Consider the following 13045-nt stretch of genomic DNA (forward strand, 5'->3'; position numbering starts at 1 on the left):
AGACCTGGACAATATCCAGGCTTGAGCTGACAAGTGGCAAGTAACATATGCGTCACACAAGTGTCAGGCAATGACCATCTCCAACAAGAGAGAATCCAACCATTGCCCCTTGATGTTCAATGGCATTACCATCACTGAATCCCTCACTATCAACTTGCTGGGGATTATCATTGACCAGGAAAGGAACTGGACTAGCCATGTAAATACTGTGGCTACTAGAGCAGGACAGAGGCTAGGAATCGTACGACGAGTAACTCATCTCCTGACTCCCCAAAGCTTTTCCACCATCTACAAGGCACAAGTCAGAAGTGTGATGGAATACTCCCCACTTGTCTGGATGAGTGCAGCTCCTACAACACTGAAGAAGCTGGACACCATCCAGGACAAAGCAGTCTGCTTGATTGACACCACATCCACAAACATTCACTCCCTCCACCACAGAAGCACAGAAGCAGCACTGTGTACCATCTACATGATGCACTGCAGGAATTCACCCAGGCTCAATAGAGCACCTTCCAAACCCACGACCACTACCACCTAGAAGGACAAGGGCAGCAGATAGATGGGAACACCCCCACCTGGAAGTTCCCCTCCAAGTCATTCACCATCCTGACTTGGAAATATATCACCGTTCCTTCACTGTCGCTGGATCAAAATTCTGGAACTCCCTTCCTACCATCACTGTGGGTGTATCTACACCACATGGACTGCAGTGGTTCAAGAAGGCAGCTCACCACCACCTTCTCAAGGGCAAATAAGGATGGGCAATAAATGCTGTCCCAGCCAGTGAAGCCCATTTCCCGTGACTGAATATGTAAAAAAAAAAATCCTGAATGAAAGGGTCAGCAGTAGATTGGCTGTGACCTTTGATCTGGCCATTCGGAGCGGCTGACCTTTCTAATTCTTAAGTTTTGGTTGGCATCTCCACTTTGCTGAACATATCCAGGAGTGACTGAAAAATGCTGAGGGTATGAGCACCAAGTTGCAACTGCAATTGAAGGTGGCAATAGTAATTCAGCACTGATGGGGTTCATCTGGACAGCTATCTGTTGCTTCAGTCACTACACAGTTGCCAAGCAATCCCTCTGTCATTTATCCTAATTTCAGCCCTGGAGCTGAATCTCTTTGGACATTTGGAGTAACTCACGTACCTTGACTTTTGCTGTGACCTGTTGGCACCATTTCTCTGGGGATTTTCTCTTTAAGAGTTTGTCGGAGATACAGGCATGCACGACCTTCATTCCTTTCTCAGTTTCCACATCCGCTCCGAACTTCACATAGTAATGTTTAGCAGCGATGTCCACCAACTCTTCCTCCTGGAGGATTTGAAGTGACAAAAGTGTTAACCCGCTTGATGAACACCCTGGTATCCACAGAGCACACTCAGCCCAAAACAGCCCCACCCTGACCATGAGACAACTGTCCCAAGAACTTGGGCAGACCCACACTGGGCTCAGGGGCTGCATTTCCCAGGGTTTGTGAGCTGTTTCATGTTGAGTTTAATTTAGCCAAAAAGGGGAGGAGTAAAAAATAATAAATGTTCCCATTCCTGATCACTGTCCAATTCCCTCTTTGGAAAGGGGCAATATTGTGATGCCCCCCATAGTGGAATATCTTGACACTCACTGTCTATCGGATCACAAATGAAGAATAAGCACTGAGGGCCTGCTACCAAAGACCTATCTGTATCGCAACAAGTGTGAGAAACTTTAGGGGAGTGGGGAAAGAGAAAGAAAATTGTCAAAAGGATTGGTTATAATCAAATAACATCATCAGCATCTTAGATAAATGCAAAAATTACATGCCTATAATAATGAGTTGATAATGAGATGCTAATAATAGGATGTATAATGATCATAAATGCTTGGTAGACCAGTTCTCATTTGATACCCTACCTTTTCACACTGATATTCCCCAAATCGAATGCCTCGGATGATCTGTTGGTAGATGAGATCTGTGCTGATTGGGTCTTCACTGCAGTTGTGCCAAGGCGTGAAGATCTCCTTTCTGAAAAACAGACGCCATGCTGCATGCCGCTCCTGCCTGCCCTGCCCCTTCACATACTGCTCACACTGAGAGATGGCATCCAACACATGATCTCTGCCACTCCCAAGAGAGGAGACCTAGCAGTTGGAAGAGACAGCATCCAGGTGAGAGCTGGCCACCACTACAGTTACAATCACAAGCAGTAAAACCCTTGCCCAAACCCCATAGTGCTAGGTACAGCCAGGGTTGACAGGAGTTGGAGAGTACATGAGAGACGCCCAGCAACAATGGTAGTGTAACCTGTGTCCTGGGTTTTAAAAACCATTACTTCATTGGAGGAAGGAAAGATTGAAGAGGTGAACAGCAAGTAATGAAGAAGGCAAATGGAATGTTGGCCTTTATAGCAAGGGAGGTGGAACAGAATAGTAGGAAAGACTTGCTGCAACTGAATAGGGCATTGGTGAAACCACACCTGGATTACTGCATACAGAATTGGTCTCCTTACTTAAGGAGGAATATATTTGCATTGGAAACAGTTCAGAGAAGGTTTATTAGGCTGATTCCTGGTTGTCTTATGAGGAAAGGTTTAGCAGGTTGGGCTGTACTCATTGGAATTTAGAAGAATAAGAGGTGATTTCTGATGGGACTTGACAGATAGATGCTGAGAGGAGGTTTCCTCTCATGGGGGAATCTAAAACTAGGGGGCACAGTTTCAAAATAGGGAGTCTCCCATTTAAGACAGATGAGGAGGATTTTCTTCTCTGAGGGTCCTTAGTTTTTGGAAATTTTTCCCCCAGGGAGCAGTGGAGCTTGGGTCATTGAATTTATTCAAGGCTGAGTGAGATAGATTTTTGACTGACAAGTGAGTCAAGGGTTATGGTGACAGACAGGAAAGTGAAGTTAAGATCACAATCAGATCAGACATGATCTTATTGAATAGTAGAGCAAGCTCAATGGGCTGAATGGCCTACTCCTGCTCCTTTTTCTTATGATCTTAAGACCCCTGAGGAGGAATGATTTAAAACTGGAAATAATGTGATGAATCTGGATATCAACACGAAGGATGTAGGGAGGAGGAACAGCAGGTAGGAAAATTTGCTGGCATTTAGGAGAAACTAGAGAAGAAAGTTTAGAGGATCAGTGGCCAAAAATAAAGGCTAAGAAAGCTTTCCATTTCCATAACAGCTTTTATAACCTCAAGGCAGCTCAAAAGCACTTTACATCTCATATTGATTGTAGTCAACGTTGTAATGCAGGGAACACAACAAGCTCCCTCAAACAATGAACTACATTATCATATCATTTGTGGGTTGAGGACAGTGAGGAGAACTTTTCTTCATTTTTTTTATTCTTTCATGGAATGTGGGCATCACTGGCAAGGCCAGCATTTGTTGCCCATCCCTAATCGCCTTTGAGCTGACCTTGCTAGGCCATTTCAGGGGGCAGTTAAGAGTCAACCACATTGCTGCGTGTCTGGAATCAGATGTGAACCAGACCAGATAAGGATGGCAGATTTCCTTCCCTAAAGGACATTAGTGAACCAGATGAATTTTTACAACAATCGATGATAATTGTCATGGTCAGCACTACTGAGACTAGCTTTATATATAAGATTTATTAATTGAATTTAAATTCTAGCAGCTTCCGTGGTGGGATCTGAACATGTGCGCCCAAAGCATTAGCCCGGGCCTCTGGGATTACTAGTCCAGTGACATGACCGCTATGCCACTATCTCTCCACAATTGGGAATGCATTGGGATCTTCTACTTCTGCCCAAGAGAGTTGAAGGGATCTTAGATTTAATTTCTTATTTGAAATACAGCACATCAGACAGTCTAGAGGTTGCAACTTAGAGATTTTAGGTGTTTAGTGAAAGACATATTGCCCATCAAGTGAGGAGTGAGAGAGGTGCTGGACCAGCCTTATAGGAGAAGTTGCTATGAGGAAAAGGACATTTTCAAAAAAAGAAAAAAATAGCTTATTGAAGGAAAGTTTAGCAATTAAAGTATTCCATTTGCTGTAATTTAAGGCAGGATTTTCAAATCTGGCTTTTGGTATAAAGAATTAACAGATGGGATATGCTAATGTATGATGTAAATAATGATGTACTACTGACATCAGTCAGTCATGTGTTAGGCTGTATCGAGAGAGAGAGAGGTTGGAATCATTGCTGGGAGCAATGTGCCTACTCTGTAACCTGTTTAAAAGTAGTATTAATAGAAAAGTGTTAAGCAGATACCAGGGTATGGCTACTGTCTGTCTAAGAAGCAAGTCCCATGTCAAGAGTCCAAGGTAGAAACACTCATCTCAGAACATGGGTGTGTGATTGAACTGGATTATAAAATATAATCTTCTTGTTGGTGAACTAGTCCAGGCCCTAGATTAAAGACATATCGTTAACCAAGTTAAAAATGTGGGAGTGATTGATCCAGGGAAGGCGTTTCCAATTCTGATGCCAATGGGCAGACATTAGGATGGACCCACTATTTAAAACCCATAAGCTCATTATATCCTTAACACCCAAAACCCCAACGCTGTGGGTGACAGTTCCAATCCGCTAGCTGGAACTAGCCCATTAATAATGTTAATAAAGTGCATCCAAATAGGGCCATTTATAACTAATCTTAGAATTTAAAAGTTATGGTTGATAATTACCAGCTCCACACATCCCCTTCCTCTCCCACCACCAATCCCAAGAGGTGTGTCATATCCAGGAGACAGGAAGGAAAATATCTATGTATCTACTTCAGCCTGGCTACTTTATAAAATTATTTTTTCTGTTTTTCAAAATGGACAATTGCTGGGCTGATAAAATTGGCTGCAACTGATCACATACTGGTTTCTAGAAGATCCTAAGCTGTTTCAATGGACAAAGCCTACTCATCATCCAGGAATGTGATTTGTATTGTATAACTATTCCAGCCAAGCCAACACAAAGGATTGGTGGACGATATGTCTGCACCGGCCAACTTTGGACAAAGGCAGAGCTGCTTGGGACTCGTCATCTCCAACATTGTACTAATGGTGAAAGGGAAATCATGTTTAACCAATTTATTGGACTTCTTTGAGGAAGTAACATATGCTGTGGATAAAGGGGAACTGGTGGAAGTACTGTACTTAGATTTCCAGAGGGCATTTAATAAAGTGCCACATAAAAGGTTATCGCGGAAAATAAAAGCTCATGGTGTAGGGGGTAACACATTGGCATGGATAGAAGATTGGGTGGCTAACAGAGAGTAGACATAAATGTTTTTTTTTTCAGGTTGGTAAGATGTAACAAGTGGTGTGCCACAGGAATCAATGTTGCGACCTCAACTGTTTACAATTTATATAAATAACTTGGATGAAGGGATTGAAGGGATGGCTTCCAAATTTGCTGATGACACAAAGATAGATAGGAAAGTAAGTTGTGAAGAGGACATAAGGAGGCTAAAAAAGATATAGATAGGCTAAGTGAGTGGGCAAAGATCTGGTAAATGGAGAATAATGTGGGAAAATGTGAAATTGACCATTTTGGCAGGAAGAATAAGAGGCACAGTATCTAAATGGTGTGAGATTGCAGAGCTCTGAGGTGCAGAGAGATCTTGGTGTCCTAGTGCATGAATCACAAAAGGCTAGTGTGCAGATACAGCAAATAATTAGGAAGGCTAATAGAATGTTATCATTTATTGCGGGGGCAATTGAATACAAAAGTAGGAAGGTTATGCTTCAGTTGTACAGAGCACTAGTGAGACCACATCTGGAGTTTAATTTCATTATCAGTCAATAAAAAATGTTTAAAAAATTATTCGGACATGTCCCCTCGTGACAGTGTCACATGAGCAATGCCTATGAATTTTAATAAAAATTTTTATTAAAGTTTAAAAACCTTCATGAAACCTCATCCTACCCATGGACAGGCAGTTCTGTTAATTCCTTTAATTGATATTTAAATGGCCTTTTTAAATAATGGTACATTTGCAGACTCCAATCCTCTGGCACCTCGCCTGTATCTAGTAAGAATTGGAAAATGATTCTCAGAGCATCTGCTATTTCCTCCCTGGCTTCCTTTACCAGCCTGGGATACAATCCATCCGGGGCTGGTGACATATCCACCTTCAAAGATGTCAATCACTCCAGTACTTCCTCTCTCAATATGCTTATTGCATCTAATGTTTCACACTCCTCCTCATTAACTAGATTGTCTGCATCATCCTTCTCCTTAGTGAAGATGGAGACAAAGTACTCATTGAGAACCCTGCCCACATCTTCAGCATCAACACACAAGTTACCATGTACATCTCTGATAGGCCCTACCCTTTCCTAAGTTATTCTCTTGCTTTTAATGTACTGGTAAAACATCTTTGGGTTTTCTTTGATTTTACCTGCCAATATTTTTTTCTATCTTCTCTTTTGCTTTCCTAATTTCCATTTTTACCTCAGCCCTGTACTTTCTATACTCCTCAAGGCTTTCTACAGTATTAAGTCTTTTGTGACTGTCATAAGCTTTCTTTTCTGTTTTATCTTGCCCTGTATGCTTCTGGATAACCAGGGGCTCTAGATTTGGCAGCATCACCCTTTTTTTTGTGGGGACATGCCTACACTGTGCCCATAGAATCTCGCTTTTGAATGCCTCCCACTGATTTGACACTTATCCCTTTCTAATATTTGTATCCAGTCCACTCTCGCTAGCTCACCTCTGAGCTTCGCAAAATTTGTCTTCCCTCAATTTAGAACTTTTACTCCTGTTCTATCTTTGTCCTTTTCCATAATGATGCTAAATCTAACTGTATTATGGTCACTATCTCCAAAATGGTCACCCACTGCTACTTCATCCACTTACCCAGCTTCATTTCCTAAGATTAAATCTAGAATTGCACCCCTTCTCATTGGGCTTATGTGCTGGCTAAAAAAGTTCTCTTGAATGCAGTTCAAGAATATTGTGTCCACTGTGCCCTTCACAGTGTTCATAACCCAATTGATATTAAGGTAGTTGAAGTTCTCAACTATTACAGCCCTGTTGTTTTTGCACTCAGAAATCTGCCTACATATCTGCTCTTCTAACTCCCTTCCACTATTTGGGGGTCTATAGTACACTCCTCACAGTGTGGCTGCCCCTTTTTTTATTTCTGAGCTCAACCCATATGGCTTCATTTGATGCCTCATTCAGTATATCATCCCTCCTCACAGCTGTAACTGATTCTTTAACCAATAATGCTACACCCCCACCTTTTTTTATCCCCCCCTCTGTCCTGTCTGAAAACTATATCCAGAGATATTGAGCTGCCATTTTTCCCCCTCCTTAAGCCAAGTTTCCGTTATAGCAATGATATCATGGTCTGAATTTTCTGGTCGGCGTGAGTGGGCGGGCCTGCTTGCCGATGCGTAAAATGACGTGCAAAGATGTCAGGTATGCGTCCCAATGTCACCAAGAGTCATTCAGATCTTCGGTTCGGCGGGTGCACACCTGAGTTAGCTGTGCACCTGCCGAACTGTCAAAGGCCTGTTAAGGCCATTTAAATATCAATTAAAAGAATTAACAGATTGACGGGCAGGCGAAGAGCCCAGGCGGCGTTCGCATTTATCATGAAACCTCATCCACGGGCAAGATGAGGTTTCATGAACGTTTTTAAAGAACAAAGAAAAGAAAATTACAGCACAGGAACATGCTCTTCAGCCCTCCAAGCCTGCACTGATCATATTGCCCGTCAACTAAAACATTTTGCACATCCAGGGTCCATATCCCTCTATTCCCATCCTATTCATGTATTTGTCAAGCTGCCTCTTAAACACCACTATCGTACCTGCTTCCACCACCTCCTCTGGCAGTGAATTCCAGACACTCACTACCCTCTGCGTAAAAAAAACTTGCCCTGCACATCTCCTCTATAGTTTTCTCCTCTCACCTTAAATGTATGTCCCCTAGTAATTGACTCTTCCACCCTGGGAAAAAGCTTCTGACTATCTACTCTGTCCATGCCACTCATAATTTTGTAAACTTCTTTCAAGTCGCTCCTCAATCTCCGTCGCTCTAGTGAGAATAATCCGAGTTTCTCCAACCTCTCCTCATAGCTAATAACCTCCAGACCAGGCAGCATCCTGGTAAACCTCCTCTGCACCCTCTCCAACGCCTCCATATCCTTCTGGTAATGTGGCGACCAGAATTGTACGCAATATTCCAAGTGTGGCCTAACCAAGGTTCTATACAGAGTGTAGGCCCCGACTCAGCCTCCTCCCCCTGCCCGCAAAGGGAGCGCTCAGCACTTCTGGGTCCATGTCATACTGGGCAGACCTTAATTGGCCCGCCCACATAAAATAGCAACTCATAGGCGGCAATCAGCTGCGCGCCCACCTGCACCCACGCCCACTCAGCTCCCCCAATGGGGAGAAAATTCTCCCCCACGTTGCTATGCATATATGTGTGCCCTCAGCTCATCGGCTTTATTTGCTATACTCCCACTGCCAAATTCCTGTGCTGTACACTTTTTTTTTAAACCTGTGCTTCTTCTGTCTTTCAGAGTCACTCACTAATTCTCCATCTCCCATTCCCTGCTCTGACTTTGCCCTCAGGTTCCAATCCCCCTGCCAATCTTGTTTAAAACCCCCCATGCCCCAACAGCACTGGCAAATACCCTTGCAAGGATATTTGTCCCAGTCCTGTTCAGAAGTAGACCGTCCAGCTTGTACAAGTCCACCTTCCCCAGAACTGGTCCCAATGCTCCAGAAATCTAAAGAAATGCGCCACTGGACTTTGGACTCACCCGAAAACATAACTCTTATTTTTATCGTGGTCTTTGCGCTGAACCCCTTTCTTTCCCTTATCCCTCCTTTATTGTATGAATGCAAAAAGGGGCAGATATTGCGAAACTCCTTCCCACATTTTGTGTGTGTAAAATAAACTAACCCTCTGATTTTTATCCTTTCTCGAGTTTGCTGTGGGGTTATTAATAGAGGATTGGATCACTCCAAAACTGAAGGGTTGGGGAAAATATGCCACCACTTATAAATAGGTAAATCAAAAATCAAAAACATATTTCCATTTATAGACGGGTAGTGAGAGGCGAAATCAGGGCTGTTTAACTTAATCCCTCTCCAGTCCGTAACAGGTGAATGACAAATTTAGTTTTAAGCAACACCCGATCCAGAAACATTCCCTTTTTGGTTCCTGGAGTATTCACCTCTCACTTTTAGGGTTAGTAATGCTGACTTTCCATTGAATCTCCAACACAGGAACAGGCCATTCAGCCCCATCAGTCTGTGCTGGTGTTTATACTTCACACAGGTCTCCTCCCACTCTACCTACTTCATTTCAGCCATTCAGCAGATCTTTCTATTCCTTTTTCTCTCCTGTACTTGTCTAGTTTCCTTTTCAAAGTGTCTAAGCTAATCTCCCCAATCATTTCCTGTGGCAGTGACTTTAAATTCTAACCACTGTGTAAAGTTATTTCTCCTCATTTTCCTTCTGAATTCATTAGTAAATACCTTGTATTAATTGTCTCTAGTTTTTGATTCTCCCCTCATCTACCATGATTAACCCATTTATACTTTTCTATATATACTTCTCTTTCTTCTCTTTACCAAAGAGGAGACCTCAACTTCTCAATCTTTTTTTGCACTCGGTGCTTCTACGCCCTTTCTTCCAAGAAGCTGAATAGAGGCAAGTAACCCCCTGAAAATGGGCCAGGCACAGTGACATGGGGAAGAAATGCCAGGCTGAAAACTCTTTGCAGACTACAGTCGACATTAGTGAAAGTCAGTGGTGGGGGGCGGGGAGAAGCTGGGGGAAATGTGGAGGTGCGGTCTGGATCTGCTGGGTATCCGCCCCTTTAATTTTGCCCTTTGCAACATGGGGACAGTCCTCCATCTGTCCATCGCCCCCGTTCCAGGAAAGGAGCTGGGTGCATGTTGTAGGGTGGCTGAGTTGTATTATTAATGATAGGGTTGATCTGCAGACACTTCTTGGGTGCAAACATTAAGTTTATTTACAATGTACTCAGCAGCAACTACATGTCTACTTTCAACTCCAACTCTATCTCTGCACTGACTGTTGAGGTAGTCCCTACTACTCTCCTATTGGTTACTACAGATCATGTGATCTTGCCTAACAGGTATTATTTTTAAAAGTACATTGCACACTAAATAAAACCATAATTACTGCAGTGCAGCAGGGTAATATCAGCCGAGGGAAACCGTAGCTCTGTGATGTCAGCACCCTTGACAGCCTGAATGTTAGCCAGGCAGGAATGTGGAGTTGATGTTACAATCAGATCAGTCATGATCTTATTAAATGGCAGAGCAGAATTGAGGGGCTGAATGGCCTTCTGCTGCTCCTAATTGACTTGGAAATATATCACCGTTCCTTTACTATCGTTGGGTCAAAACCCTGGAACTCCCTCCCTAAAAGCACAGTGGGTATATCCTAACTACATGGATTGCTGCATTTCAAGAAGACAGCTCACCACCACCTTCTTAAGGGCAATTAGGGATGGGCAATAAATGCTGCCCTAGCCAGTGATGCCTACATCCCATGAATGATTTTTTTAAAAAAATCGTATGTTTGTATGTATGACTTCCTGGCGGAACATGGGGCCCAATGTTACCGGTTACTCGGTGGAATTCAGTTGCCTGGTCAGCAGATAAATGTTGGCATCGCCAGTTGGAATGACTCAGAAATTAACCTCACCTTGTCCCCAAGTAGGGCTGGTGCCCAAGGAAAGGTACAAACGACGCAGGTCCTGCTCTCACTACACTAACAGTTTCATGGTTTGGGAAAGGCTCAATGACAAGTCAGACCAGTGAATGGACATCCTGTCCTGCCTCTGATGGCGCAACACCCTCCCATTCTCTGACATTCACATCCTGCTGCTCAAGTGTTGTGAATGAACTGGCATGCTGGAGGCACGTCAGCCAGGCACAGCAGGGAACGGATTGCCCATAGTGTCAGGAGTTTAATACCCAACTCCAAAGTGCAGTTAGACTGCATTGTTTCCTTCAGCAGCCTCACTTGCTCAGATGGAGGATTTTCCTTACTCTGTTACTCTGTTACTAGAACAGGAAAGGGTTCCCTCCCTTTCACAATGCTTTTTAACTGCCTAACAGATACCTTCTCATGTTGGGCCCTAAATTTGGACACCCAGTCATCTCACTGTGGACTCCTGACCCATCCCAATCCGCCAGTCACCTCCCCAACCCAATCCTCCTTATCCATCCCAGGACACACACATAGATACAATCGATCACATCCTGCAGTAACTTACTTTATCATATAGCACAATGTATATGGAGAATCCAAAGGTATCCTTCAGTCCAATCTTGCCTGTGAGAGATTTGCACAGCTCATTGGCTGTCGTAGCGGAATCAATAGAGATCAAACAGCTCAATCCACTCATCAGTGTCACCGTCACCTTGATTAGCTGCTTCGACTTGGTCGCCTGTGAGAAAAGTTAAAAGAAGAGTCTGCCCATCTACTGTGCTTGCCCATTTGGAGTGACCACCCATTCGGAGTGCCCACCCGTCTACAGTGCTCGCCCACTTGGAGTGACCACCTGTCTACAGTTCTCACCCATTCGGAGTGCCTGCCCATCTATTGTGTTCGCCCATTCGGAGTGACTGCCCATCTACAGTGCTCACCCATTCAGAGTGCTCGCCCATTTGGAGCGCCCGCCCGTCTATTGTGCTCACCCATTCGGAGTGACCACCCATTCAGAATGCCCGCCCGTCTACAGTGCTCACCCATTCGGAGTACCCGCCCGTCTACAGTGCTCGCCCATTTGGAGTGCTCGCCCATCTACAGTGCTCGCCCATTTGGAGTGACCGCCCGTCCGGAGTGTCCACCCGTCCAGATTGGCCTCCTGTTTGCAGTGACTGCCCACTCACCTGCCTGCAGAGTTTAGCAGTAATGATAACCTGTCACTAGGGACTGTGGGCTACAGACACTCCCAGCCTATTGGGCTGCCAGTGCCTGGGCCCTTGGCTATATCTGAAAAATGACTTGTCCCTGTTGCTGTAAACTTCAGCATCTGGCCACAATGGGGAGAGGACATAGCCAATCTCCTCTCTACAGCCCCCAACCCAACCAGCTCCTAAACTCCCGAGGTTTTTCTCAAAACAAAGTCCTCATCTTTGGAGGCCCACTTTTTTCCTGTAACCTGGCCCAGCCAATACAAATAAACCAGAGGGCAAGTGGCATTGACAAAGTTGTTACTCGCTCTCTGCTCCACACTAAAGTGAAGCTGCTCTGGTTCCCTTGCATCCATACCTCCAGCTCCAGGTAGCTCGGTGGCTCTCTCCGAGCTCCATTTGCAAATGTGCGTCGCAGTCGTTCTGCACAGTAAGGAGCATATCCCAAAGGCCCATCACGAATGAAATTACGCAGATACTGATAAAAGTAAACACAAAAGAAATACAACCTTCTTCAGATACAATAAGAAAACATTCTCCACTTTAAATCGGTAAGGATTATCTCTGTCTATTTCTGTTCTACTTTAGCTCTCTCCTATTTAACACTCCACAGTCAAAGCCAAGACCACTTAGCACCAATACTTAACTGGGCCTATAAATCCAAAGCGTTTCGATTATGTTCATGCGTCAGGTCCAGTACAAGGCTGTGCCCACCCTGTAACTGCCAGTGCAGAGAGAACTCAAAGAAATGATGGTAAATCCTTACAAATCTCTGGTTAGGCCCCAGCTGGAGGGTTTGTCCAATTCTGGACACCAGACTTTAGGAAGGATGTCAATTAAGCCCTAGGGAGGGTGCGGAGATTTACCCAGAATGGTACTTGAGACTAGGGTTGCCAACTGTGATTAAATGTATTCCTGGAGGTTTCGTCGCATGACTTCCCCCACACATCCATCCTTGTGACGTACTACCTTTCTACAAAGCAAAAAGTTTAATTACCTAATTGGATGATGCTTGACTATCAGTCAACGGTCTTTTTTCTCCCCATTTAAAATTTTTATATCTGGTAAAGAGAAATGTTCAGATTTTTTTTTAAATGTTATCATTTGTAATGTCCCGATGATTTTTCTCCAGGGTTGCACACAGCAGTGTTCTGGAGATTGAGTTTCAATTCCTGGAGAC

At 44.0% G+C, this 13045-nt stretch overlaps 1 protein-coding gene across 1 annotated transcript in view; it reads right to left on the bottom strand.

Annotated features, from left to right (window-relative positions):
* The window catches only part of LOC121287874 (unconventional myosin-VIIa-like), a 217143-nt gene that overhangs the window by 106590 nt on the left and 97508 nt on the right, over positions 1-13045 (bottom strand). The window contains exons 28-31 of the mRNA XM_041205870.1: positions 12224-12343; positions 11223-11396; positions 1896-2123; positions 1152-1316 (exon numbers count right to left, since the gene is read on the bottom strand). Coding sequence (XP_041061804.1) covers positions 1152-1316; positions 1896-2123; positions 11223-11396; positions 12224-12343 — 687 coding nt within the window. The remainder of the gene's footprint in view (positions 1-1151; positions 1317-1895; positions 2124-11222; positions 11397-12223; positions 12344-13045) is intronic.

This window comes from Carcharodon carcharias, chromosome 2 (assembly GCF_017639515.1).
Source record: "Carcharodon carcharias isolate sCarCar2 chromosome 2, sCarCar2.pri, whole genome shotgun sequence".
NCBI lineage: Eukaryota > Metazoa > Chordata > Chondrichthyes > Lamniformes > Lamnidae > Carcharodon > Carcharodon carcharias.